The following is a 22,626-nucleotide window of genomic DNA, read 5'->3' as shown; positions in this document are numbered from 1 at the left end:
TCAAATTTTAAATTTCTGAATAATTTATTTACTTATGGTGTGGATGAAATGATTATTAAATAAATCTTAAAAAAAACACGTTTTTTTTATAATTCCTACTTTTTAAACTAGAATCTATAGGATATCCGTCATAGTATATTAAAGTTTAAATTTGCGTAACATAATATTATTTTTATATTTTTACAGTAACCAAAAATCTCATTTGATAATAACGGTCATAAGAACACGGTATAAAAAATATGTATTTATTATACTTTTTGTCGAGTGTTCCTATACACTCGACTTGCATGTCTAGGGCATGCATGCAAAGAGCAAGAAGTGCAGCTCAAGGGTTCCAGGGGAAACGGAAGAGGGGCATGCTGGGGTACTACGGAGTTTCCATGCATATTGCAAATATAGTCTATCTGGGCCCTGGGGAGGTCACGTGTCCAAATCGGAGTGATTCAGGCTCGAGTAAAAACTTCTTGTTTGTGCCTGGACAAGCAGAGGACCCAGGTCTAGATGGGAGATGTGGCGATCTGGAAGTTGCGCGCGTGCTGCGCACAACCACACCACGCACAACTCTACTCTCCAAGTCTCTACCAGGTTGGTGTAAGTTAGGTGCACTCCGCTCCGAGGCTCCGATCTTTGAACACTTGACAGCACCAGGCGGTCCAGTCGCACGAACTAGAGCAGGTGTGGTTGCTCGTGTTGCTCTACTCTGTGTGTTGCTCTCTTCTTATATTGGAAAATCGGAATTCAAAAATGAGCCAAACAACCAGAACCCTAAGAAAGGCAAGCCGCCGGCAGGCGATCAGCACTTCTTCCGATCAACCTGGCGCGTTTTCTGGACCGTTTTAGTAAGTAGTATCCAAATTTAATTAAAATAAATGTACAATTTTTTCTTTATCTTCTCCCACAAATGCGCGAGCGTGTGCGCTAATATGGAAATAAAAAATAATCCGAATTTGCCAAATTGCGATGGAGTAATAAATATTAGCGCGCGCGTCATTCACGAGGAATTCCATTCCCGATATTTTAAAAATGACCGGTCCACTGCATGATAATTTTTGTGAACCGCTATTATTATAGTTTCAGTAGAATAATTAGAATAACACGGTAAAATAAATTATTATTACAAAATTATGTAAAAATATAAATCAAATTATTGCATCTAAAAAAGCGCATTGGCTTGTTAAAAATTTAATAGAAATTTCAACTGCTTTTGCAGCTACCGTGAATTTATATTATCAAGGTTAGGAGAATTTGAACTTTGATCATATGCAATTATAGATGATGCCTTAAAGGCGCATTTCTCTGGGTGGGAATTCCTTGACTAGTGCGGCTGGAGATTTTTCTACCGCGGCGCGGGACAATTTCTTTTATTTCACATTCCTCATCGTTTGGGGTCGAAGTGCACTTTACGCAGGCTTTTCGCTTGTACTCGCGAGCAAAGCCGGAATCGCTGCCCGCTGAGGCAAGCTAATGCGTGTCCATGTGCACTCGCGATTAAGCCATTAAGAATTTGAAGACTGTCCGGCATTAATTTTGGTTGCCTCAGCGTTGTGGCGCGAATTCCTTCTTAATAGGAATTCGTCCTCTGCGTTTCTGTCAGAGGTCATGATTCAAATGCACGATTTTTCAGAAATGTGATAGTCTCCGAAATTGTCCGCAATTTTGGTTTTGAACTATTAATTGTCGAGTTTGCCAACGGAGTTTTCATACATGTATGATATGAGTCCTTTCGGCCTTTACGAATATACAAAAATTGCACCTCGTGTATGAATGTATTAAATAAAAGGGAATTTTTTTTTACCATTAAATTTTGAAAACCAAATAAATCAAAATGGTTCTTCAGGCCTGTTCAATTAAACTAATTAAACGAACCATTCAAAGCGACCTACTGCAAATTGGAGACGGAAATTTACATTTTCCCCCCGCTTCTTGTTGATTTTTGTCAAAATCAAGCTGGCAGCCTTTGTTAGCGTTTCCAGCCAAGAGCAAACAGTGACCGGCCGGCAAAAACAATAAGCGCGAGTTGAGCGCGAGTGTGTGTAAATCGTCGACTATGTGCAGGGCAGGCAAACCAGCAGCGCACAAAAGCACAGCAAGCAAACATACTTTTAACAATTCGATTTGTACTTATTGACATAGCGTAAATTATATTTCTAACAGACTTGTCTCAGATGCGGGTTCTATATCATAATACTATATATAATCTCTGCAGCATTTTACCAAATTGAAAAAAAGGGGTCGGACGAAAATCTCTCAAGATTTTTGGCACTGAAATGTGGAAAAATGAATTACTTCTGCGGCCTCACGATTCGCACCACACTTGTTCATTATGCGCGTCAAATAATATTTTTGTTTAGAAACATTTTAACCTTCGTCAAATAAATACATAATTGTTTCTTCCTTTGCACGCCATCAGACCAAAACTCTCTGTAAATGCAAAAAGTTACCTTTGAAAACATAATATATGTCCCGCACAGACATCCTCAGGACGTCATTTTTTTTGCAGGGGATCTAATACCTTTTATTATTTATATATTAATGAGAAAATTATTAAAGATAAAAAAAAATGTAATGCAATGATTGTCCAAATTCTAATCTATTTCCAAATGCGTATTTGCTAAAATATTATTTTACTTTGATTTCAGCCAGTGCCAATTTTGCCAAATTCTGTTGGAGGCGGCCAGCCTCTACAAACACGAGAGGCGGTGCGGAGCTGCGTTTTTCAAGTAATAATTGTTCACTAAATGAGAAAATTATTATTCTTATATTTGTTTCTTTTTTTCGTAACCAGATCAGAGCAAAACGCCGAGGGCAAGGAAACGTCTCTTGCAGACATACCACCCAAGGAACTGCAAAAGCGATTCGCCGACTTTTTGGTATTATAATTTTTTTTCTTTTTTTTTAATTAACTATATAATGAATCATGAACAGGCGGCTGAGAAGGTGCAACTGCACGATCAAAATTCATCTAGCTCATCCTCAGAAGAGGCCGATGATTACGTATCTGTCAAAGAAGCAAGAAAAGTCGCACCAGCTCAAACAAAACCTGCAGACGGAGTCCACAAATACATATCTAAGAAGGTATAAAATATTCGGTTATTTACAATTTACCAAATTTAACCATCTGAATGTACGCATAGCTCAGCGAGGTGAGACTGGATGAAGAAGAGCAGCTGTGCGCCAAACGCATGTGGGAAGTGGTCATCTTCGAGAAACATGAGGCTGCCAAGGGCACGATAGCCGACCTTATCCAGAAAGGCTGCAGCCAAAAAACCCTTTCCTCAGCAGAGACGATGGAATTTATCGAGTCAATGATCAAATTCTCAAAGACATGCCCCACAGAAAGTAATAAAATCAACTCTCATGCCAACCATATTTTTTTTTAATAATATTTATTTTATTATTTCAGTGGTCAGCAGCATTTTGGAAAAAGTCAACAAGTGCAGGAGCTGCAGCAACGCGGACTGCGTGTTGATGAAGGCGAACTGCGGCCACTACTTTATCTGTACTGGCTGCATTGGAAAGGCAGAAGCGCCTCTCATCTGCCTGGAGGAGGAGTGTCCGCAGCCAGATTCTTCATTTCAAATAGTGTTTGTGAGAACTGATCTGTGTCATAATGAACAAAAATTGTCACTTCTTCCTCGTGTGCTGCAGCGAGATGACGACGCCGAGTACACGAAAACCTGTAAATGTATAGTTTCATAGAGCTTTTATCATGCAGAAAATTAGCTAATTTTTTATAACGGAATATTTGTGCGCCTGTCGTTTTAGTTATTTTGCAAGTAAAAACATGATCTTATACCTCGACTTTTTTCCTTATTTGTGCATTATTTGAGATGTCTTTGTGAAACCGTTTAATATGTTATTGGGATAATTAATTTATGAGTGGAACCAAATTGATTGTAAAATAAAAGTATCACACAACTTGAACTTTCATTCTTTTAATTCTCAATTAACTTTCTTCACAATACACACTAAATTTATTTTTTCATGTGTGGCTGACTTGCCCGGCTGGCCCTATATATACGGGACTTTCTCATAAAATATTGAGAAACTATATTAAAAAAAAAAAACATTTTTAGCACGATATATATTCTTGAAAATTTTAACTTCTTTTGCAATTTTTTTTTTATCCTAGGCAAAAATATTTGAATTTCAGATTTTTTCGAAGTTAATTTTTGAAAAAAATCGAAAATTTTTTGCTGAGGATAGCGATTATTGTTTCATGTTTGTTTGCTGGGGTTATCAAAAGGCAAATTAGTCATACTAATTCTAGCGAGGGAACCCGCCGTTTCGACGGGGTCAGCGCGAAACGGGTGGTAGGCAATTATAGAGGGCTCCTTCTTGATTATAGGTTGGAGGGATTCTAGTTATTTTTTTTAATTTTAGCTACTAAGCATTTTCTGTACTGTTGGTAGCACTGGTGATGATGTCTGCTGTGCTGATTGTGCTACCCTAATCCCTTTCACGACCGGCTGGCAGCTGGCTAAAATTTTCGTTTTTGTGTCAAAACAAAGTTTTCCAAAACTCATACACCGGCTGAAGTTTTTCTACCTGGTCCTGCTCGGTGATGAATATGACTTCCAAAACAAGTTTCTCGTGCATCATATTGCTGTTGTGCTCAACATTGTGCTCGTCTTCTTCAAAAGAGAACGAAATGACAGTCAGCATTGACCCCGGCGTCGAGGAATGCTTCTTCCAGAATCTCAAATTCGGGACACACGTCGACGTAGAGTACCAAGTCATCGACGGCGGCCAGGGTGAATTGGACATCAACTTCAATATGTGGTCACCGTCCAGTCATTTGGTCGTCTCGGACTATAAAAAGTCTGAAAATAGTCACAGGTTTGATAGCAATTCTTCAACCCGGAAAAATTTCAATTAAATTAATACATTTAAATTCCGTTTAGGTTTCCTATTCAAGAGGATGGTGACTACAAATTCTGCTGGGACAACTCATTCAGCAGCTACAACAGCAAAACTGTCTTCTTTGAAATTCTGGTTGAAACTGAAGGAGAAGGCGACGATTGGAATTGGGACGAAGACATTGGGCTGACGGCTGAGGACGTGTACGAAATCAAGGTCCAGGATATCCAGGTATTTTCTTATTAATAATTTTATATTATGTTTCTAAACCCTCTCTTCTTAGGAAGCGATTAGTCGCGTCCATTTGCAGCTGACCAAAGTTCGTCATGTGCAGGATCAAATTCGAGCTCACGAAGCGAGAGATCGAAATATTGCTGAGGGCAATTTCACCAGGGTAAACTCTTGGTCCATGATCCAGATTTGCCTCATGATCGCCGTTGGGGTAGTGCAAGTAAAAAATAAAATTTTTTATTTAGAGATTTCTTTATTTCTTTGAAATCTTTCAGGTAATCATGGTACGAAGCTTATTCGACGATTCGTCAAAAGTCAACAAATTGTGGAAAAAGGCCAACCTCGGTGCAGGGGTTTCGAGCTACATGCCCTTCAATTAAGATATATTTGTGTTCTCATCTGTCTTTCAACATTTGGATTGTTTTAACATTTTGTGTGCCACCAAGTTATTTATAATATAACAGTTTCTTGCGAATCACTAGTTTGAAGTTCCTGACGCCCGTCGTTATAATTAACGTCAACCTTGCCAAGTTTTTTGTGTTTATTTTTAAGTGCATCTTTCTTTACCAGTGTGTATAATTTTCTACAAGTTCAGCACAAATTAATGTAACTAGTCTTTGTTGAGGAAAACCAGCCAGTTTGTATGTTGTACTGCCAAAATAGAGATTTGTGAGTAAATATTATTTCACTCATTTTTTAGAAAGGCTGATGTTGATACAAAAAGAAAGAGATCACAATAATCTGTACCAAAAATCAACACGGATGCCCTCAAGTTGAAGGCTTAATATAAGTGTCATGTGATAATGCAAAAGTTGAAAACAAGTTGTAATTTTTCAATGTAGCTCGTGTAACTTTTTACAGCGATAATATGAAGCTCAAAATTTGCAATAAAAGAGCAAAATTGAATAATTTCAGACAAAATTTTCAACGACCGTTTCATTTTCCTAGCATTATTATTTTAAATCATTCTTCATTCCTGATCATTTTAAATTAAATTAAAATAAAATGACCTATTTTAATGAGCTGGAAATTAACATGGGAGTTGAGTGAACCTCAAATGCAAAAAGGGCTATAGTTTGGAGTGTATAGTAAGGAGACAAAAACATGATGCATTTTATCACGTTTAAAATTATGATAATTGCACTTTCTAAAATAGAGATAAACAAAGTAAGTTTTTCTATCAACAGTCTTAGAAAAAAGGACAAAAATCCAAAACACCAGATTATTGGTATCTAAATTCGTAGGTTCTGCGAGCTCCTCTCTGTACACTCTACTTGCTAACTTCAGCTGCTGAACGAAAACAAAACATTTGTCAGTCAAACATTGCTCTCGTTTAATACAAAATCGAAGTGCTTTAAACCCTCAAGAAAGGAATTATTTTTACTCTCAATAGTCGCAAACTCGAGTTTCGTAAAATAATCGACGCATAAATTCCCCAGAAGGCAACACTCGAGATTTTCTTGTCGCAGTTTCTCATTCTCTGTGATCACTTTTTGCTAGACTTTTTATTTTTCTTTGGTGTCTCATTTGCTTGAGTTTTAATTCACCTGCACGTTCGTCGTTTTCCTGCAATATAAATCGGAAAATATGGAGACAATATTTTTTGAAAAGGTTGAGAAAATTTTGTTCTTTTACAAAAAAATTAAATTCCTTCAAAAATTTCAGCAAGAGGGATCATTGTGTGCACAGCACTGCCTGAATGCGCTTCTTCAAGGTCCATACTTCACCGCCGTTGACCTCGCCACCCTGGCCAACAACCTCGATGAAGCTGAGAGACAACGAATGGCCGAGAGTGGTGTCGACTCTGACGAATATCGTCACTTCATAGAAGTACGACCTTGTTATTTTTTCCAACGATTCATTTTTAATTAATGAAACATTATTTATTTTATAGCAACCGTCAGGAAACATGGATGACAGTGGTTTCTTTTCTGTGCAAGTTTTGAGCCAAGCGCTGCAGGTTTGGTCGCTCGACCTCATCCCCTACAACAGCCAGCAACCTGAGGCTCTTCTCGCCCAAGGTGCTCCCCAGTAAGATATTATTTATTAAATTAATTATACTAAATGAACAGTACTAATCCTTAACTATTTCAGAACAATGCAAGCTTACGTGTGCAATTACCGCGAGCACTGGTTTACATTGAGAAAAATAGGCCATCAATGGTTCAACCTGAATTCAGTTCAGTCTCATCCGTCACACATAACAGAAACTTACTTGTCCCTTTACCTGAAGCAACTTCAACAGGAAGGTACTGGAAATTATATTTTAGGAAAAATAAATTTTTATTGTGAGGCGAATTAGGCTATTCCATCTTTATTGTGCGAGGAACACTTCCCGAGTGCGTTGCCGATGAAGCTCTTCTGTTGAATCCGTATGTGCCAAGTAGCAGCTCTACTAACGCGCCGAGGCGAGTTCGCAGCCAAAGTGAGGAAGAGGACGAAGAACTGAAGCGAGTCTTGCAGATGAGCCTTGAAGAGACTGACATCCCCCTAGTGGTAAGTATGATGGACAAAAATTAATTAAAAATATTCTATTTTTGAGATTTAAAAAAGAGTTTTTTACAATTGATTTTGAATTTTTTCTTTTGTTATTTGAAGGTTGAAGGAGTTCCAGTCCAAAAGAGCAGCAGTGGAGACAGTGACCTTCAGCGTGCCTTGGCACTGAGCCTGGGCGCAGACAAGACTGAGCCCTCCCCTGATGCAGGTTGGCGCCATCCTAATCCTATAATCCCTGCATTTTTTTCTTACTGACAATATTTTGCTCAGCAGGTGCCCAACAACAACAACAGCAGCAGCCTCTGGACCCTGAGGAGGTGAGACGGAAACGATTGGCTTATCTGGACAAACAGAAGCCAGAGTAAACAAGGAGCTGAGCAGTGCTGCATTATTGTGATGAGTGCTTCCCTATTTCTTTGCTTCTAAATCGGTTTCTAATCTTTCGAAAAAGTGGCGAAAACATTATCAAAAGAAAAATTGGAGATTGCATGTAATACCGCCTTGCAGAAGTTGTAGTTTTTCACTGACTAATTAATTTATATTCTCTGTTACTCATGCAAGTTAGAAAAATCCGATACTGTTGATGTTTGTTAAATAAGGAATTAAAAGATAAAACGTATATATTTACAAGTTGTATTTTGACCTTTCTGAAAAACATCGTAAATCATTCGGCGGAGTTAATTAATTAATTTGCCACAAGAGGTGTGTTGATCGAAAAATCCGTCGACGGACGGCAAACAAGCAATTTGGCGGAATCCTTGAAAACTGCACACGCCGTATTTGAATTTTGATGTACGGCTTCAAGGTTACGGACGGCGGTTAGTTAGGAATTCCTGCTGTCGGCAGCGGGCGCACAATGGAAGGAAGGTGCTGCTGGCTGTGTTGACAAGGAGCAAATTTGTTGATTGCGCCACTCGCTAACCAATTTGCTCCCATGCCAAAAAATAAAAGTCCGCGCCTAGCTTTGGCATCCATTCACAGCTTCGGTCCACCGAGAAGAAGTGAAGAAGCAGTGAAGTGGGTGCTCCTCGCGTTTTCCGCCGCGCGTATCTCCTCTCCCTGCATACGTAAGTAGTCAAGTGCCTTCTCCTCAGAGGAACGTATATGTTTAAGAAAAGTCAAAAGTGCTCGAGTCAAACTTGAAAATGCGGTGCACAGATGCTTTGCCGAGACCTTTTTCAAGTCCAATAAAAGCCGGTGCGGTGTTTTAATTAAATCTAGAATATCTAAATTTAACCTAATGTTAAAAGTTCAGTAGAAAATTTCAAAAAATTATTTCCAATTTAATAAAATATTAAAATGCTAAAGTGAACAGATTTTTAGTTAAAAAAAAAAAATCAAGATAAAAATATAAACAAAAATTAAGGAAAATAATTCATGGTTAAGATTTTATTCTTAGTGATTATATCTCAAATAGAGTTTTTTTTCAATTGAGAAATCCAATTTAGGATAAATTAATCACTTTTTTTTCAATTAAATTTATTTTTTACAATACTGAAATGCTCTGAGTGAATTTATCTTTTTTAATTTTACCATTTTAGTTTTTGGTCCATTAATTTAAACAAATAACCAAAATTACCTATCCTGAGAACTCTTAGTTTAAAACTAATAATTTAATTCCATTAAAGGCATCAGGTATAATGAATAAGCTAAATTAATTTAATTTTGAGAAATGCAGAAAAAAATTATAATTTTAAATTGTACACATTCAGAGTCTATTTTATTATAATAAATATTGGATGCATGAATTCCTGAAATTACTTTTCGATTCCTAAATTCGATAATGTAACAATGCAGTTGTTTAAATACGCCTTTGCCTTTTACGTGGGACCACTTTTTCCCCAGGGTAGACACGGCCAAAGGTGCATCGACCATACAGCTCATCGAGCAGGTGCGTGCCGGCGGCGCCGGGGGAGGGGAGCAGGCGCATTTGAAGGGGAAGGTCGAGGAGGACCAGTCCAGCTTCTTGAGAGTTCTTTCTTCTCTCTCAGTCGGTGGCTGCAGCGCTTGTTCGTGCAGTCGAGTTGTGGAGTGACTTTGCGAGCAACTCAACTCTCTGTCCATGGTCGCGGCAGAGTGAGTTTGACACGGACACACGAGTTCTTCTTCAGCACCGGACACCGCACCTGAGCTATGGCTCGCAGTTCGCCCTCGCCGGCCACGCTCCTGGCGGCCTTTGCCCTGATGCTGCTGGCGGTGGTGGTGCAGGCGCAGCCACCCTCCTCCATGAGACCTACCCCTGAACTCATCGGTGACAGGGACACTCCAAGGGTGAGCAATTAACATAAATTAATTATAACAAAAAAATGTGATTTTTTTTTAGACTAGTGTTAAAATTCGTTATAAAGCGCTCAAGATTATTTTTATCGCGGTAAATTTTTATTCGAATTTCCGCTCCCATAGGAAATTGAAAGGTTTTTCAAGCGTGGAAGATGCTGCAGCGCGGCTCGCGTTTGCGGTTTTCATCGCCGCAGGAAGCGTCGTTGAGAGCATGCATTAAACTCTCAACATCACTCTTGTATGTACTTGTTTGTTGGCAATCGTTCTTCTTTCTATCCGTCTCAAGTTGCTACATGAACGAGCAATAAACAATAATCCCCACCGTGTATCCAATACAAATGATCGCCGAGTTAATGTGTCACTTAATCAAAATCAACCAGAGAAATTGCGCTTCCACTTTTTAAAAAAAAATCCAGGTGAATATAATTTTTTTATACCTGGGCGCTCATTCTTTTTCTTCGGAGTGATCAATTTTTTGCTGATAAATTGGCTCTGCCTTTGTCGGCGGCGAGAAAAAACGGAAGAGTCGTAAATTTTATGAGAGGATGAGGCCATAAAAGGCGCCGCCGATTAATTCTCGGCAAGCACTTTGCACAAAAGTTGTTGTCAGTTAAATGAGCTACTGGAATTGAACGCCTGAAATAAGAGGGAAGGAATTCTTGGAGCGTGCGAATTTCATGCCAAGTGCCTCTGGACAATGAAAGAGAGCGACTGCCGCCGCGCACATCATATATAATACACACTTTGAAAATTCTCGCGGCGCCGGCTGTAAATAATCATGTCAAGTGCCAAGCGCTCACATTTTTATGCACATTTTTTCCATTCGCCTCGACTACCGCGAGAATTCGATATTATTAAAATAAAAAGTATATTATGCAAATTCACTCTCATTCAAAATACAAAGCAGAAACCTTGTTCTTCGAGTATTTAAATTTGTCAAAATTAGTTGGATTTTGCCCTGAAAACAAAAATGCAACTCCTAATTAATATAAACATTGTTCAAATAAGTGGTTTAAAAGTAATTTGAGATAAAAAAGGTTAATTCAGCTAAAATGTAGATTTAGATAAATTGAGACTTACACCGCTTTAAAATTTAAAATTATGGTGAATTCCAAATTTTTAATTAAAATCAAGTTTTCCAAGTTTCATTGAATTCTGGAATTAAACTTACAGAAATTAATGTTGCGATTCAACTTAAAAGTAACCAGTTGAAAATCTTCTATTCTGATTCATCAGTTAAATGCGGTTTAAATATGGTCATCGTAAATTTTTATAGGCCCCTTATTTTTAAATTATACTACCTTCTATACTTAAAAGATATTTTATTACCATTAGCCATTAACTAGGGGTTGCCGGAAATTCAATTAAGATTTTATCACCGCAGAGCCGCCCTGCGTGTTTGCGATGCCGCCTTAATGCTATCTGAACATCTTCCCTTCATATATAAGAAATGACAAAGAGAAAGAACGGCGTGTCGCATGTAATAGCGATGCAGGCGCGGCTATAAACGCTCAATTAGCCTCAAGACCCGGAGAGTAAATAATTTTCCGTGCGCGGCAGCAACAATGAAGGAAGAATAAATAATGCGGCGAGCGGGCTTTGCGGTTGACAATGCAGCACGCCAGTATAACCTTTGTCGTTCAGACAATGCATAAGGGATAATAAACTTCATTGTCAGTCAAAAACTGTAACACCCAATCTGCTGCACGAAGAGCTGCTGCAGGGTTTGATGTAGCCGCAATAAACAAAAAAATAAACGTCAGTATTTTTAATTTAAAAAAAAGAGGATAATTTTTCATAAAAAGTTCAAAATTAGTAAAAAAAAAGTAATGGTCTCTCATAAAAATTTTATTAATTAAACAAAAGTCTTCTCAATTCTCACATTTTAATTGTATTTTGCGCAGAAAGAGAGTATTTTTAATTACAATAATAAAATTATTATTAATAATATATTATTATTATTTATTTAGCAATTAGAAAGCAGAATCTTTGCTGGTGCGGTCCAGCCTTTTTGTTCAACAATTCAATTATTTTCCGATATAGGTTTTTGTGAATTAAAGTAGCTCATAAAAATCGATGATATTTGCTCAAACGAATTCTGGAATAAAAAATTCCCCAACAGCAGATATAAACTTTTTATTTTTTTAACAACGATGGCTGAAAAATGACAAAATTATTTCTATATTGTTCTGTCAGGAATTGAGTTCTTAAAAAAAAAAAAACAATCTAGTTTTTGCACCCCGAACTTTTGGTCTTTGAATTTTTCATCAACGTGCAAAATGCCATTTACGTGTGTGTCTTGAAATACGAAAGAAAAAACTTGCCTCAAAGAATGCAGCCCGAGAGAGCAAAGCACCGCGTCGCTTTATTTATTATTCCTTTTATTTCTTATCCCGAAGAGCTGAAAAGCGAGATTGATCGTCGCTTGCTGGAGTCGCATTTTCTCGATTCGAAAGTTTCTGTTAAAAATTAATGGAAAAAATATTCAAAGCTTCTTTTGCAATTTAAATCGTAAAAATTTTCAAAAGCGAGAGTTATTTTTTTCCAAACTGCGTTGCTGGGGCGCGTGCTGAATTTTCGGTCTGGACCGTTTATTGTTTCTAAGGGTCGCCGCCGGTCAGATTATAGTTTCTATTTAGACTGCTCTGCTTGCGTAGTCTGACAGCAAAACCCAACAAAGCTCGAGACTGCACATAAACTAATTGCAGTCATTCTTCATTCCCTTTCGTTTCATCTGTGCCGCGCCGAAAAATATATTAACAACGCCGAGAAGCTTCGCCAAAAACTATAAATTGTGCTAATTAATTTAATTAAAAATTCGTTTTCTATGTCGCTGTTAAAAAGTACCGAAAACAAACTTGATTAAATCAATATTTTATTGACTGGTATTAAAATTTAAATGAATAATTAATTAATTCATGCATCAATTTTGAATTTATATTTAGCATTTTTTTTAAACGGCGCATTCTATGTTTTAGTGATTTCAAAATTTTTGCAAATAAAACGAAACGAAAGATCCGATGGGCCGGCGACGCTCTTTTTCACGCGGCAACGCGCAGAGGCAGTGCGACGGCGAGCAGGCCGGTAATTTATAACCTGTTTGTTAAACAAACCATTAAAAGGGATACGTGTAACGAGGTGTAATTGCGACAATCTGCGCGCGCCCGGAAAATGCCGCCGCTGCCTCGCTCGCGGTTTATTTTACCAAAGGGTCGCGGCGACAACTTTTCGCAATCTTTTGACACACCCAACCAGACAATTTCAAAGGAAAATTATTATGCATAATATTATCCCATGCATCATCAAAAAGACATAAAAACAAACTTTATTATAGTAATGATCATAATAAAAAATGATTTTGAACAAATTAATTCCAATTAAATAAAACACTCCTCATTTTATGTTATTTAATTAGAGCACCATTTTTATTTAAAACTCTTTCTGGCAACGTTCACAATCAAAGTTTGAAGAAATTCACATTTGTTTCAATGAAACTTGGCAATTTTTTATGATGTAGCGAATTAATAGCATCAAATTTTTTCAGGGATCTGTATTTAAATATTAATTTAAACTTATTAGTAATTTAAAAAAAAATCCTGATTTTTCATTTATTTATTTAACAGTAACTTAGAAGAATACATTTTTTTTAAATTATCAATTCATTTTGCTCTCAACTCCAAAAATGCAAGAGTTATTTTATTGTCCAAGCTTGAAAATTTGTGACAAATCATGGCTGAATTACTGCTGAATTAAAATTATAAATTTGAGGAAAAAAACTGGAGCTAGGATAATTTAGGCAAGTTTTGCAACAAATTTTTATCTTCAGATATTTTAAAATTCAAAACGCACCCAATCTAAAAAATGTGAAATAACGATTTTTATGAAATTTTTTTTATATAAAATTACATAAAGTTAAGAGATGCAAATTGGAATAATATATTATATTACTTATAATTGATTTAATTTAGGGTAAATTCCGCTCTCCGCAAAGGTGAACGAACATTCAAATTGCAAAAAGCGACGAATGGAAGCGGCAGCTGGGCTAAAAATAATCGCGCACGTCTTTTTCTTTCTCGCGCTCTGTCTCGGTACATCTCTCGAGTGCGCGCGCGAGATGCTCCAAGTTCATCGCGTGCAAGATGAAACGTATAGAAATAAACACATCATATCTCAGTCAGGAGCGGCACTCGCTACACATTTCTCGCTTTCTGTGTTTTCCCTCAAATATATAAAATGAAAATCTGTGCCTCGCTCGCTGGTCCTTGAAATAAAAATGATGCTCGGCACACAAAGGACCACCTTGTTCACGATGCAGACGGCCCTCAAACAGGTGTGACCATTCCAGAGAGTTTGTTTTCTCCCCCACCGGGATATCTCTCTCATTTTTTGTCTACCTGTTCCCTATCTCGTCTTCGATACACGCAGGGCCTCGACCGATCGGTGAATAAATTCTCTCGGCCGTTTCTCTTTTATTTTGATCGAAAATAAGATTCATTTTAAAGTTCCTATTATATGGAATTATAGCCACGTGTTGCACTAGGTTAGAAATTTATTATACATAGGGAAAATAATTGAATTTTCTTCATTCAAAATTCTGTTGCTGCTTTGTTTGAAGATTTTAGTGTGTATTTAAATTTATGAGAATTGAAAGAATTAAAATTTTAAGGGAACTTTTTTGGAACTAATATGTACTTTTCAAAACTTTCTTTGTAAATGAAATTAGAATGAACGCGGGTCTCCCTGTTTAAATTGCAATCAATTTCAACCATCCAATTAAAAAAAGGTAAAAGATTCTTTTATCACAATATAATATACCGATTTCTAAATGAAGTGAGGTACAAAAGCAAATTTTTTAAAAATAAAGCCTAATTTGTTTAAAGTTTCAAATAAAATTAAAAAAAAAAAACAAGTGGGAATAAAAATTTTTCTATGAAAATTAAATCAAATAAGTTTTATTCTACATTCATTTTATTTTTTAAACGCTTAATACTTCCTTTGTTTAGATAATTATGATTCTTTACTATTCTTAGTATTTCAGCCTAAAAAAATCAGCATGTGGAATGACTGGATCGTGAGTCAATTGCCAATTCTGGGTATAGGTTTTGAGTGAATCATCGATGCAAAATGAACAGACAAACTATAGCAACTAGCAACAAAAAGCGTATTTCCTCTTTCTCACATGATGTGCAGCCATAAGTGAATCACTTGCCTCATTTGCATGCATGCAAGACATATTATGGAAATATTTTTCCTCCAACTGAACTTTTACGAAAATTATCCGGAGCAAAACGAAACTGATGAAACCGAATATCGCAAATGAGCCGCGATCTAGATTGTGAGAACGTTTTATGCTATTTTACGACTTGCTCTTATTCTCCGGCGAGCGCCGCCGAGCTGCAGGATAACATAACAATCTTTATACAAAACAGGGTGGTGTTTTTCGAGAGTCATTGGCGCCGGCATAAATTTCGCTCTGTACAGAGACGCCTGCCGCGACTTTATGCATAGTTTTCATTCCATAAATGGGCTTGCGGATCTCGGTTGGCGCCAAAGGACTGAGAATTTTGTGTTAGCTTAAACAGCCTTAAAAAGTATGGATTTGCAAATAAAGAGTTTAAAAATAATGGTTCGAGTGTTGAAGCGCTAATGCTAACAAAATAAATGAATGTATGGAAATGTTTGCAGTTGTGTAATATTTTCTGCAGCAAAATAATGTTCACATTTCACAATAAATTTGAATAAATTTATTTTTTGCCAAAGTGTAGTAAAATTTGGATCTTTATAATTTGTGTATGCAATTATTGCATTCACAAAAATTTAATAATAATATTTGTGTCTCACTGAACATATGAATGAGGCCTACGGAGTTTACTTTGTATTTTAATTTTACCAAAACGTTTCACAAGAATTGAATTTCAATTTAAAGATCAATCTGTCAAATAATTTCTGTATCGTTGATTTATAACGTTTAGATTCTTGGTTAAATTAATTATAATTTTAGTCCTGGCAGATTTGTAGCAAAAATTCTCGTAAATGGCATGCTTAATTAAAAAAAAAATGCAGTTTTTGAGATTAATTAAAGCCATCCTATGCTTTATAAATGGAATTGAATCATAAAAATGATATAGTAAACGTAGGAATAAAGTATATTTTTATTTTAAATCAGAACCAGATCTGAACCTTAAAAATCGTCCAAAAGATGAATAGTCTCAAATAAAGCGACTAGAATTAAATGAAAATTAGCAAAATGAATAAATTTCAGTTCTGTTATTCTTTTTCAAGAGTTTTTATTTTGATTTCTTTGTAAACCACCAACACAATATTATATCTTTAAATAAAAAGGCACAAATGTATTTGGTCTCGCGTCCAACTAATCCATCGTTGCATCCGTGTGTGTAAATTCGATGCCCAATTTTGGCCAAAAGCCATATCGCTCGCGGAGTCCATAAATCGGCAACTTAATGCTCTCGCGTCTGGAGCCGGAACGGAGAAAAGTGAAAAACACAAAGACAACAATGAAATAAAAAAGCGCCTCGTCAAGCGCGAATATATAAATTTATAAAGGCCGCGAGTATTTTTATTTTTTCCACTAACAACAGCACGACCGGAGCGCGTGCATATTTTATAATGTTCACTTACGAAAGCCGTGTGCGCCTAAAAGCCAGTTCAGGCGCCGTGGGCCACAGTGATCTCTCAAGAGAGAGAATGGCCAAGGTATTCTTCTCGCTGCCGTCGTGGAGAGAAAGAAGCCTGGTGATGTCATGCGCCAGCAATGCTATCACAAAACGTATTATTCCGCTCAAATTATCGGCGCGGGCCTGCCTGATTATTTTCTGCGTTTCGTCAGTCGTGACTCCCCAGGGCGAAATCTCTCGAGTCCAGAATAAACAGGCACGGCCGATTTCCACTCTCTCGAAGCTGCAGATCAATTTTCAGTTCATTTGCTGGAATTATCGCAAAAGTGGTTCATGGTAAAAAAGCAATTTATGAACACGGAAACGAATGTATTTATTTTGACAATGAAACCCTAAATATATAAGGAGCTGGATTTATTTAAACTAATTGGGCTGGTGAAAGATTATATATTTTAAGTCTTAAATTTAGTAAAAAAAAATAATAAGTCTTACGTTTAAATGCAAAATTTGATTTTTGAGGAACCATTTTTTTTTCGCAGATCAACAAATAGCAAGATGTGCAATGGTAAAGTCTTTTAGAATTAATTCTGACTTACTTTTTACAAAATTTTCGTTACATTCTTTGAATATAGGCGCCGTCACACATTAAAAGAACAAAAATAAATTTGAAATATTTATTCTCAATTTTATATAAAAAAAATATTCATAAAATGTTCTTTTTGGATTTCGTACAAACTTTATTTGAAAATTTGCATTTGATTCGCAGTGTCCTTCAAGCTGCAGTCCAAACAGGGCAGGCACGCCTCGGAAGCACGTATGCGGCACCGACGGCAAGACCTACCCTTCGGCGTGCCACCTGCGGCGCCACCAATGCCAAAACCCCGCCGTGAACCTCAGACTCAACTACAGGGGCAAGTGCAGACCCAACAAAGGCAGTGGAAACTCAGGTGTGTAAAATGTAAAACACCAATTAAAAAAGTAAAAAGGTGGATTAATTTTAAATAATTTAAATTTCTCAGACTAATTTGCAAACATTATTTTTTAAATTTATAAGTGCAGAGAATCTTTTTTGTCTCAAAAAAGCATCTTCAAGCAAAACTCTCTGTTTTTTATTTTGTTGAATTTCTTATGGTGCATGATCCACTAGCCGGTTTTTAAAGTTAATATGGAAGAAATAAAGAATAGAAAAAAAACATATTAGAATCACTTACAATAAATTATTCAAATTAAAATAGAGATAAGAAGTTTGAATATCAATACAAATATAAAATAAGATATTTTTCTTTCTGCCAAAATTGCAGGGAATTGTAATTTTCATTTCAGCTTTAAAATACAGAGAGCAGTAATTTTGTGTTGAAAGGAGTAGGGATTCAACCATAATTTTTTTCGCAGCACAGGTTTAGATTTTAAATAAATTGAGGAAAGAAAACAAGGAAAATGCATAATGTAATTCTTTTTATCTACATAATTTTAAAATTTTCAATTTCTTTTTACAATTTAGATAATTAAATATGCATCAAATTATATTTTTTTCTAATTCTATTCAAACAGGTCCATCGCACTCGAGCAACACCCCGTGTCAGGAGGCGCGAAAGTTTCACGCTTCCAAAGAGCCGGAAAACAAATTTTTGCCAAAATGCGACAAGGACGGCCACTATTTGCCGATGCAGTGCTTCAAAGTGTATTGCTGGTGCGTGGAGCCTCTGAGCGGCACACCGATCCACAACACCTACCTCGAAAACACAAAACCGGACTGCAGCAAAAGTTTGTGAATTATTTCAGATTTTCACCTTAATTTTTGCACATATTATTGACAATAAAATTTCACCTAAAATCATGTATTTTTGTAAAAATTATTCATTAATGAAATAATTTCACAGATATTCATACAAATTAAAAAAAAATCACTCATTTTTCATGATAAAAAAGTTATTTTTTCAAAATCTTATATGAATTCAGCCACAGCCAAAAAGAAGCAGAGCACCTCTGGCGAGCATCTGCAGGCGCCGAAACCGACGAGGCGCCCGAGGCCGTCGCGTCCTCCCTTCGGCGAAATCCAGCACAAGCCCAAACCAAAGAAAGGTTGGTTTACATAAATCAATATACTAAAAAGTCTCGGCGCAGTTTTTCCCCGAAGCGCAATAACAAACAGTCCTTCACCACGTGCGAGTCGCTCTGATTGTTTGTTGCTTTTTTGTGCACAGTGTGCGACGGCCTGGACAGACTCACTTTCAACAAGAACCTTCTCAACTCGCTCATAGTGGACATGAGACACCTGTCCATCGCCGCCAGAACAGGTTTGCTTTTTCGTATTTTTTCCTGATCACTTCATTATTGTCGAGCGAACAGACATGAAACCTTCTATTGCAATAATTTCAATTATTAATTTCATTATTTTTTACCGAATGAAAATGCGAAAAATGAAATTAAATAATGGTACAAAATTTGTTGATAATTTTTGCAACTTTAATTCACATTTATCACGAAGAATGAAATAGTTTTTAATTTTTATCAAATCAAAACCTAACTTGACAAATGCAAATTTGATCCTATATCCTATTTTATTTCTCTCTAATTGATTCAAATTGCTATTCTTGTCTGCAAATAGATGACTTTGGGGAAATCGTGATGGAGAAAACCAACGACCCCGAGACGCAGCGGCGCATTCTCGAACTCAAATTTAACCTGCTGGACGCGAACAAGGACGGCGAGTTGGAGAAAAAGGAGTACAGAAGTTTGAGGAAGTTCGCGCGCACCACCGTGACCCCTCGAAGGTGTTCGCGCTCCTTCATCCAAAGGTGCGACCGCAACAAGGACTCGAAGATCAGCAGGGACGAGTGGCTCAACTGCCTCGGGTTCAGTGAGTTGATTTCTTTGCTAGCTTTTCTCTTACTTTTCTCTTCTTTCAGCAAAAAAATTTTCTCTCTTTTCTCTCTCAATTATGCGAATGTGAAATTATGCAAGGGTGCTTGTTGGTCTCTTTAGATTCTCCTTTTATTCCGTTGCATCTGTTTAAAATGCTCAACTCATCATCTGGTGCGTTGCATCATGACACCGCTGATGAGGAGGGTGCATTGCAATCGTTACTACCACCACCTGCAACTCAAAGTATGCCCCGTGGCTTGCCTGCGCGCAAGGGTAAGCCACCCACGCGCTGCTGTCGCTGAAATTACACAAGAAAAAAGACAACGCACGGCTTTTCTTTATTTAAAACGAATTTCAAGTTGGTTTGTTTTGTGTGACTAATCTGAGAGTAAAATAGGAAAAAACCTTATTAACTTTTTTTTTTTAAATTTACATTATTAGACTTGTATTCTTTTAGCCTCTAAATAAGACACGTAAAAAAATTCATCTATTTGCTTCAATTCTTCTTGTGAAAGAATTAAATGTGAAAAAAAATTCTGGAAATGTAAAAAAATATTAAAAATATATTGCATGAAAATTTTCAAAAGTCTGCTTTTGTGAAAAAGTCGTTTTTGGTCCCACAAATAAATGCAAATTACAAAAAAATATCATTATTTCAGCTGTATTAAAAAAAAAATCAATTTAGGTTTGAATTTTTGTACTTTTAATTGTTTAATTCAAAACAAAATTTTGATTTGTTCCTAAACTTATCATCATCACTTGGAAAAATATAATATTTGAATTTTTAAATCAGATTGTCAATGTTAATTTACAGAAAACACACAAATTTTTAAACTTGTGGAACTGTTTAATTTTTCCTGATCAAAAACGAAACCTCTACTTGGCATCTCGGCGCCCAACATTTATATTCTTAATTTGGTGAGTTCGTTTAAAAGCAGCAGAGTGTCAAATGTGAAACACACTCAAAGATCTTCTATGCTCAGGGATTGAAACTCGATACGCACACACATATAAGCGGCTTGCGGGCGTATCCATTTATATTTCTGAATTGGGCGCGCGCTCGCGTTCGTTATTTACATCAAGTGGTTTTTATTCGCCGACTATTCGCATGGCGCCAAGTGGGTAATGGTCTGACGGCAGGCGCCGACGTTTATATTCGCACAGAGATGATACGACGGGGTCAAATGTCTGCTCAAATCCGACTAACTCTATAACCAAAGCACGCTCCACTCTATAATGTGTGCATTTACTTGCAATCGCTGCTTTCTCTGGCTCGTCTTTCGCTTCTCTCTCGACACATTGCTGCTGATGTTTCAACAATTAACCATTAGTTTTGCGTCGCATGATGCATCTTGTGAACTTTTATTTATAGAGTCAAGTGCATTCCTTTCCTCCACTTTTCTTTCAATACCTTATCTGTGCATGCTTTTTTTATTCGATGAGAACAAAAAAAATTCCTCTACTTGATCTGAGCACTTCATTTCAGAACACCCGGCTGACATCCCGCTTTCGGGGATAGACTTTGAAACCCCCGTGGGCAGCTCTGAGCAAGATTCGTCTGAAGGTTGTTGATTTTACCATTAAATTGTATTATATATTTTAAATTCTTTTCACTTGTTTCCAGGGAAAGGATGTTTGCTGGAGAGAAAGTCGGCTCAGGAGTTCGGAAGTGGAAATTTGTACGTACCTGTGTGCACTGACGACGGAAAATTTCAACGGTCACAATGTTATTCCAACACAGGTAAAAATAAGATTATCATAAAAGACAAAAAACAAAAAAAATTGGCTCAGATAAAAATTTTTACACTTAACGTTTCAAAATTAATTTTTTTTTTTAATTTTGGAAATTTCAATTAAAACATTTTATTTTTTTAGGTTACTGTTTCTGTGTGGATGAAGAAGATGGAAAGATGGAGGCTGGCTCGCTAGTGCTTAACAGCGAACCTCAATGTGACACTAGACAGCCCTCAACGTCAGGTGCGATTGCTCGATCCAGTGAAAAATGCACCGAGGACAAAAAGAAAAGATTCCTGCGGGAGTTCAAAGCACTCATGGGCGCCAAGGTTGATTTTTCCAGTTGGAGCAGGTTTGCATTTGAAATAAAACTTTAATAATTAATAATTTCTCTCATTAGCACTGATAGTAACGGAGATGAAACCAAATACGAAAAGGTCATCGCAGCTTCTTTCTTCCAGTCCTTGGACAAAAACAATGATAGGGTTTGTTAACCTCAATAAATTGTTGGCTGAATTAAAATAATAAAATTTCTAGGTTCTGGATAAGAGGGAGTGGAAGGAATTCCGGAAAATCGTAGACGAAAGGGTCTCCCTCAGGCAGTGCGGCAGGAAATTCCTTCGTACCTGTGATAGGAATGAGGACGGCAAAGTTTCTCATACCGAATGGGAGTCGTGCCTGACTGTCCGTAAAATGCCTCAAAGCATAGCCCCTTTTGGTAATTTACAATGAAAATTATTTAAAATTTTTGTATATTCCTTTTTAAATATTAGATGGTATCGCTGGAACGGCAAATTTGAATAGGACAGGACCAAATCCTCTGGAAACACTCCTGATTCAATGAGAAAGAAAGGAGATATAAACACTCGTTGACCTGATAAGTGCCTGCCTTGATTAACATTGCATTTTGTAACTTAAGATTTGACGCTGCAAAAGAGAGGGAGAAAAATGTCCGGGAGATATGAGAGAGAATTAACTGTTTTTTCAACAGTGAGATTTGTTCTATCAGTATAATACTGTATTTATATATTATTATATTTTTTAAGCAAACGAATGTTATTATTTTTTTTTTTTTGTAAATACTTCACGATTTTAGCTCTTATGTTAACACTTAATATTAATTGTGCTCATTTGACTCATTTTAACTTATTCATGACAAAATAATTATGGAAAAATTTCACTTTTGTGTTGAACATCTCACATTTTAGCAGAAAATCATCGATCCAGTATTATATTTTATCAATGCTGTTGCTTATTTCAAACTTATAAAGCTGCGTTAGTGTATATATAATGGAATTAATAAAAAAGAAACTGATTAAATCATAAATCATGTAGATAATGTGAAAGGAAAATTAATAATCGTAATGCAATGCTTGCAGCTGGGAATTACTGTGCAAGATTTATAATTTCAATAAGCCTGGAAAAATTCCAATAAATGTTTAATCACTCTTGAAAAAGGTGTAAAGATTTATTTAATTTCCCTACACCAATGATTTTGATTCAAAAATCCCTAAAATCCTTGCCT

The 22,626-nt window shown here is 36.6% G+C and overlaps 4 protein-coding genes across 6 annotated transcripts; all 4 read left to right on the top strand.

Annotated features, from left to right (window-relative positions):
* The first annotated feature begins 423 nt into the window (after positions 1-423).
* LOC132204380 (uncharacterized) lies at positions 424-3,924 on the top strand. The gene is made up of 6 exons (XM_059632865.1): positions 424-839; positions 2,640-2,720; positions 2,786-2,870; positions 2,926-3,075; positions 3,135-3,339; positions 3,404-3,924. Exons 1-6 carry the CDS (start codon positions 745-747, stop codon positions 3,697-3,699), a joined length of 912 nt encoding a protein of 303 aa, XP_059488848.1. The 5' UTR covers positions 424-744; the 3' UTR covers positions 3,700-3,924.
* Positions 3,925-4,425: 501 nt separating this feature from the next.
* LOC132204308 (transmembrane emp24 domain-containing protein 5-like) lies at positions 4,426-6,012 on the top strand. Its single transcript, XM_059632753.1, has 4 exons — positions 4,426-4,839; positions 4,905-5,091; positions 5,144-5,311; positions 5,367-6,012. The coding sequence occupies exons 1-4, from the start codon at positions 4,565-4,567 to the stop codon at positions 5,469-5,471; spliced, it is 735 nt and encodes a 244-aa protein (XP_059488736.1). The 5' UTR covers positions 4,426-4,564; the 3' UTR covers positions 5,472-6,012.
* Positions 6,013-6,383: 371 nt separating this feature from the next.
* LOC132204449 (ataxin-3-like) lies at positions 6,384-8,231 on the top strand. 2 transcript variants are annotated; one of them, XM_059632954.1, is made up of 7 exons: positions 6,384-6,702; positions 6,757-6,921; positions 6,986-7,122; positions 7,186-7,340; positions 7,394-7,587; positions 7,690-7,795; positions 7,861-8,231. In XM_059632954.1, exons 1-7 carry the CDS (start codon positions 6,679-6,681, stop codon positions 7,950-7,952), a joined length of 873 nt encoding a protein of 290 aa, XP_059488937.1. In that variant the 5' UTR covers positions 6,384-6,678; the 3' UTR covers positions 7,953-8,231. The 2 variants fall into 2 exon arrangements, with proteins under 2 accessions (XP_059488937.1, XP_059488935.1); XM_059632952.1 differs by having other exon boundaries at positions 7,858-8,231.
* A 279-nt stretch (positions 8,232-8,510) lies between these two features.
* On the top strand, positions 8,511-22,183 carry LOC132204448 (SPARC-related modular calcium-binding protein 1). Of its 2 annotated transcripts, XM_059632950.1 has the most exons (14): positions 8,511-8,654; positions 9,433-9,858; positions 17,269-17,449; positions 18,054-18,266; positions 18,462-18,584; positions 18,707-18,799; positions 19,111-19,362; positions 19,488-19,640; positions 20,854-20,931; positions 20,992-21,108; positions 21,243-21,453; positions 21,502-21,586; positions 21,639-21,819; positions 21,875-22,183. In XM_059632950.1, exons 2-14 carry the CDS (start codon positions 9,721-9,723, stop codon positions 21,943-21,945), a joined length of 1,896 nt encoding a protein of 631 aa, XP_059488933.1. In that variant the 5' UTR covers positions 8,511-8,654; positions 9,433-9,720; the 3' UTR covers positions 21,946-22,183. The 2 variants fall into 2 exon arrangements, with proteins under 2 accessions (XP_059488933.1, XP_059488934.1); XM_059632951.1 differs by lacking the exon at positions 19,488-19,640 and having other exon boundaries at positions 8,513-8,654.
* Positions 22,184-22,626: the final 443 nt, after the last annotated feature.

This window comes from Neocloeon triangulifer, unplaced genomic scaffold (assembly GCF_031216515.1).
Source record: "Neocloeon triangulifer isolate White Clay Creek 2 clone unplaced genomic scaffold, ASM3121651v1 ptg000022l, whole genome shotgun sequence".
Classification (NCBI taxonomy): domain Eukaryota; kingdom Metazoa; phylum Arthropoda; class Insecta; order Ephemeroptera; family Baetidae; genus Neocloeon; species Neocloeon triangulifer.
This window is presented reverse-complemented; position numbering and strand designations above follow the sequence as displayed.

Excerpts from the sequence above, each read along its gene's own strand:
- LOC132204380 (XM_059632865.1), top strand. The coding sequence starts at position 745 with ATGAGCCAAACAACCAGAACCCTAAGAAAGGCAAGCCGCCGGCAGGCG. Across the intron at positions 840-2,639 it reads GCGTTTTCTGGACCGTTTTA|CCAGTGCCAATTTTGCCAAA; the intron begins GTAAGTAGTATC and ends CTTTGATTTCAG. Across the intron at positions 3,076-3,134 it reads ACAAATACATATCTAAGAAG|CTCAGCGAGGTGAGACTGGA; the intron begins GTATAAAATATT and ends ATGTACGCATAG.
- LOC132204308 (XM_059632753.1), top strand. The coding sequence starts at position 4,565 with ATGAATATGACTTCCAAAACAAGTTTCTCGTGCATCATATTGCTGTTG. Across the intron at positions 4,840-4,904 it reads AAGTCTGAAAATAGTCACAG|GTTTCCTATTCAAGAGGATG; the intron begins GTTTGATAGCAA and ends AATTCCGTTTAG. Across the intron at positions 5,092-5,143 it reads TCAAGGTCCAGGATATCCAG|GAAGCGATTAGTCGCGTCCA; the intron begins GTATTTTCTTAT and ends CTCTCTTCTTAG.
- LOC132204449 (XM_059632952.1), top strand. The coding sequence starts at position 6,679 with ATGGAGACAATATTTTTTGAAAAG. Across the intron at positions 7,123-7,185 it reads CTCGCCCAAGGTGCTCCCCA|AACAATGCAAGCTTACGTGT; the intron begins GTAAGATATTAT and ends TAACTATTTCAG. Across the intron at positions 7,796-7,857 it reads TGAGCCCTCCCCTGATGCAG|CAGGTGCCCAACAACAACAA; the intron begins GTTGGCGCCATC and ends TATTTTGCTCAG.
- LOC132204448 (XM_059632950.1), top strand. The coding sequence starts at position 9,721 with ATGGCTCGCAGTTCGCCCTCGCCGGCCACGCTCCTGGCGGCCTTTGCC. Across the intron at positions 18,267-18,461 it reads AAAACCGGACTGCAGCAAAA|CCACAGCCAAAAAGAAGCAG; the intron begins GTTTGTGAATTA and ends ATATGAATTCAG. Across the intron at positions 21,587-21,638 it reads TGGACAAAAACAATGATAGG|GTTCTGGATAAGAGGGAGTG; the intron begins GTTTGTTAACCT and ends TAAAATTTCTAG.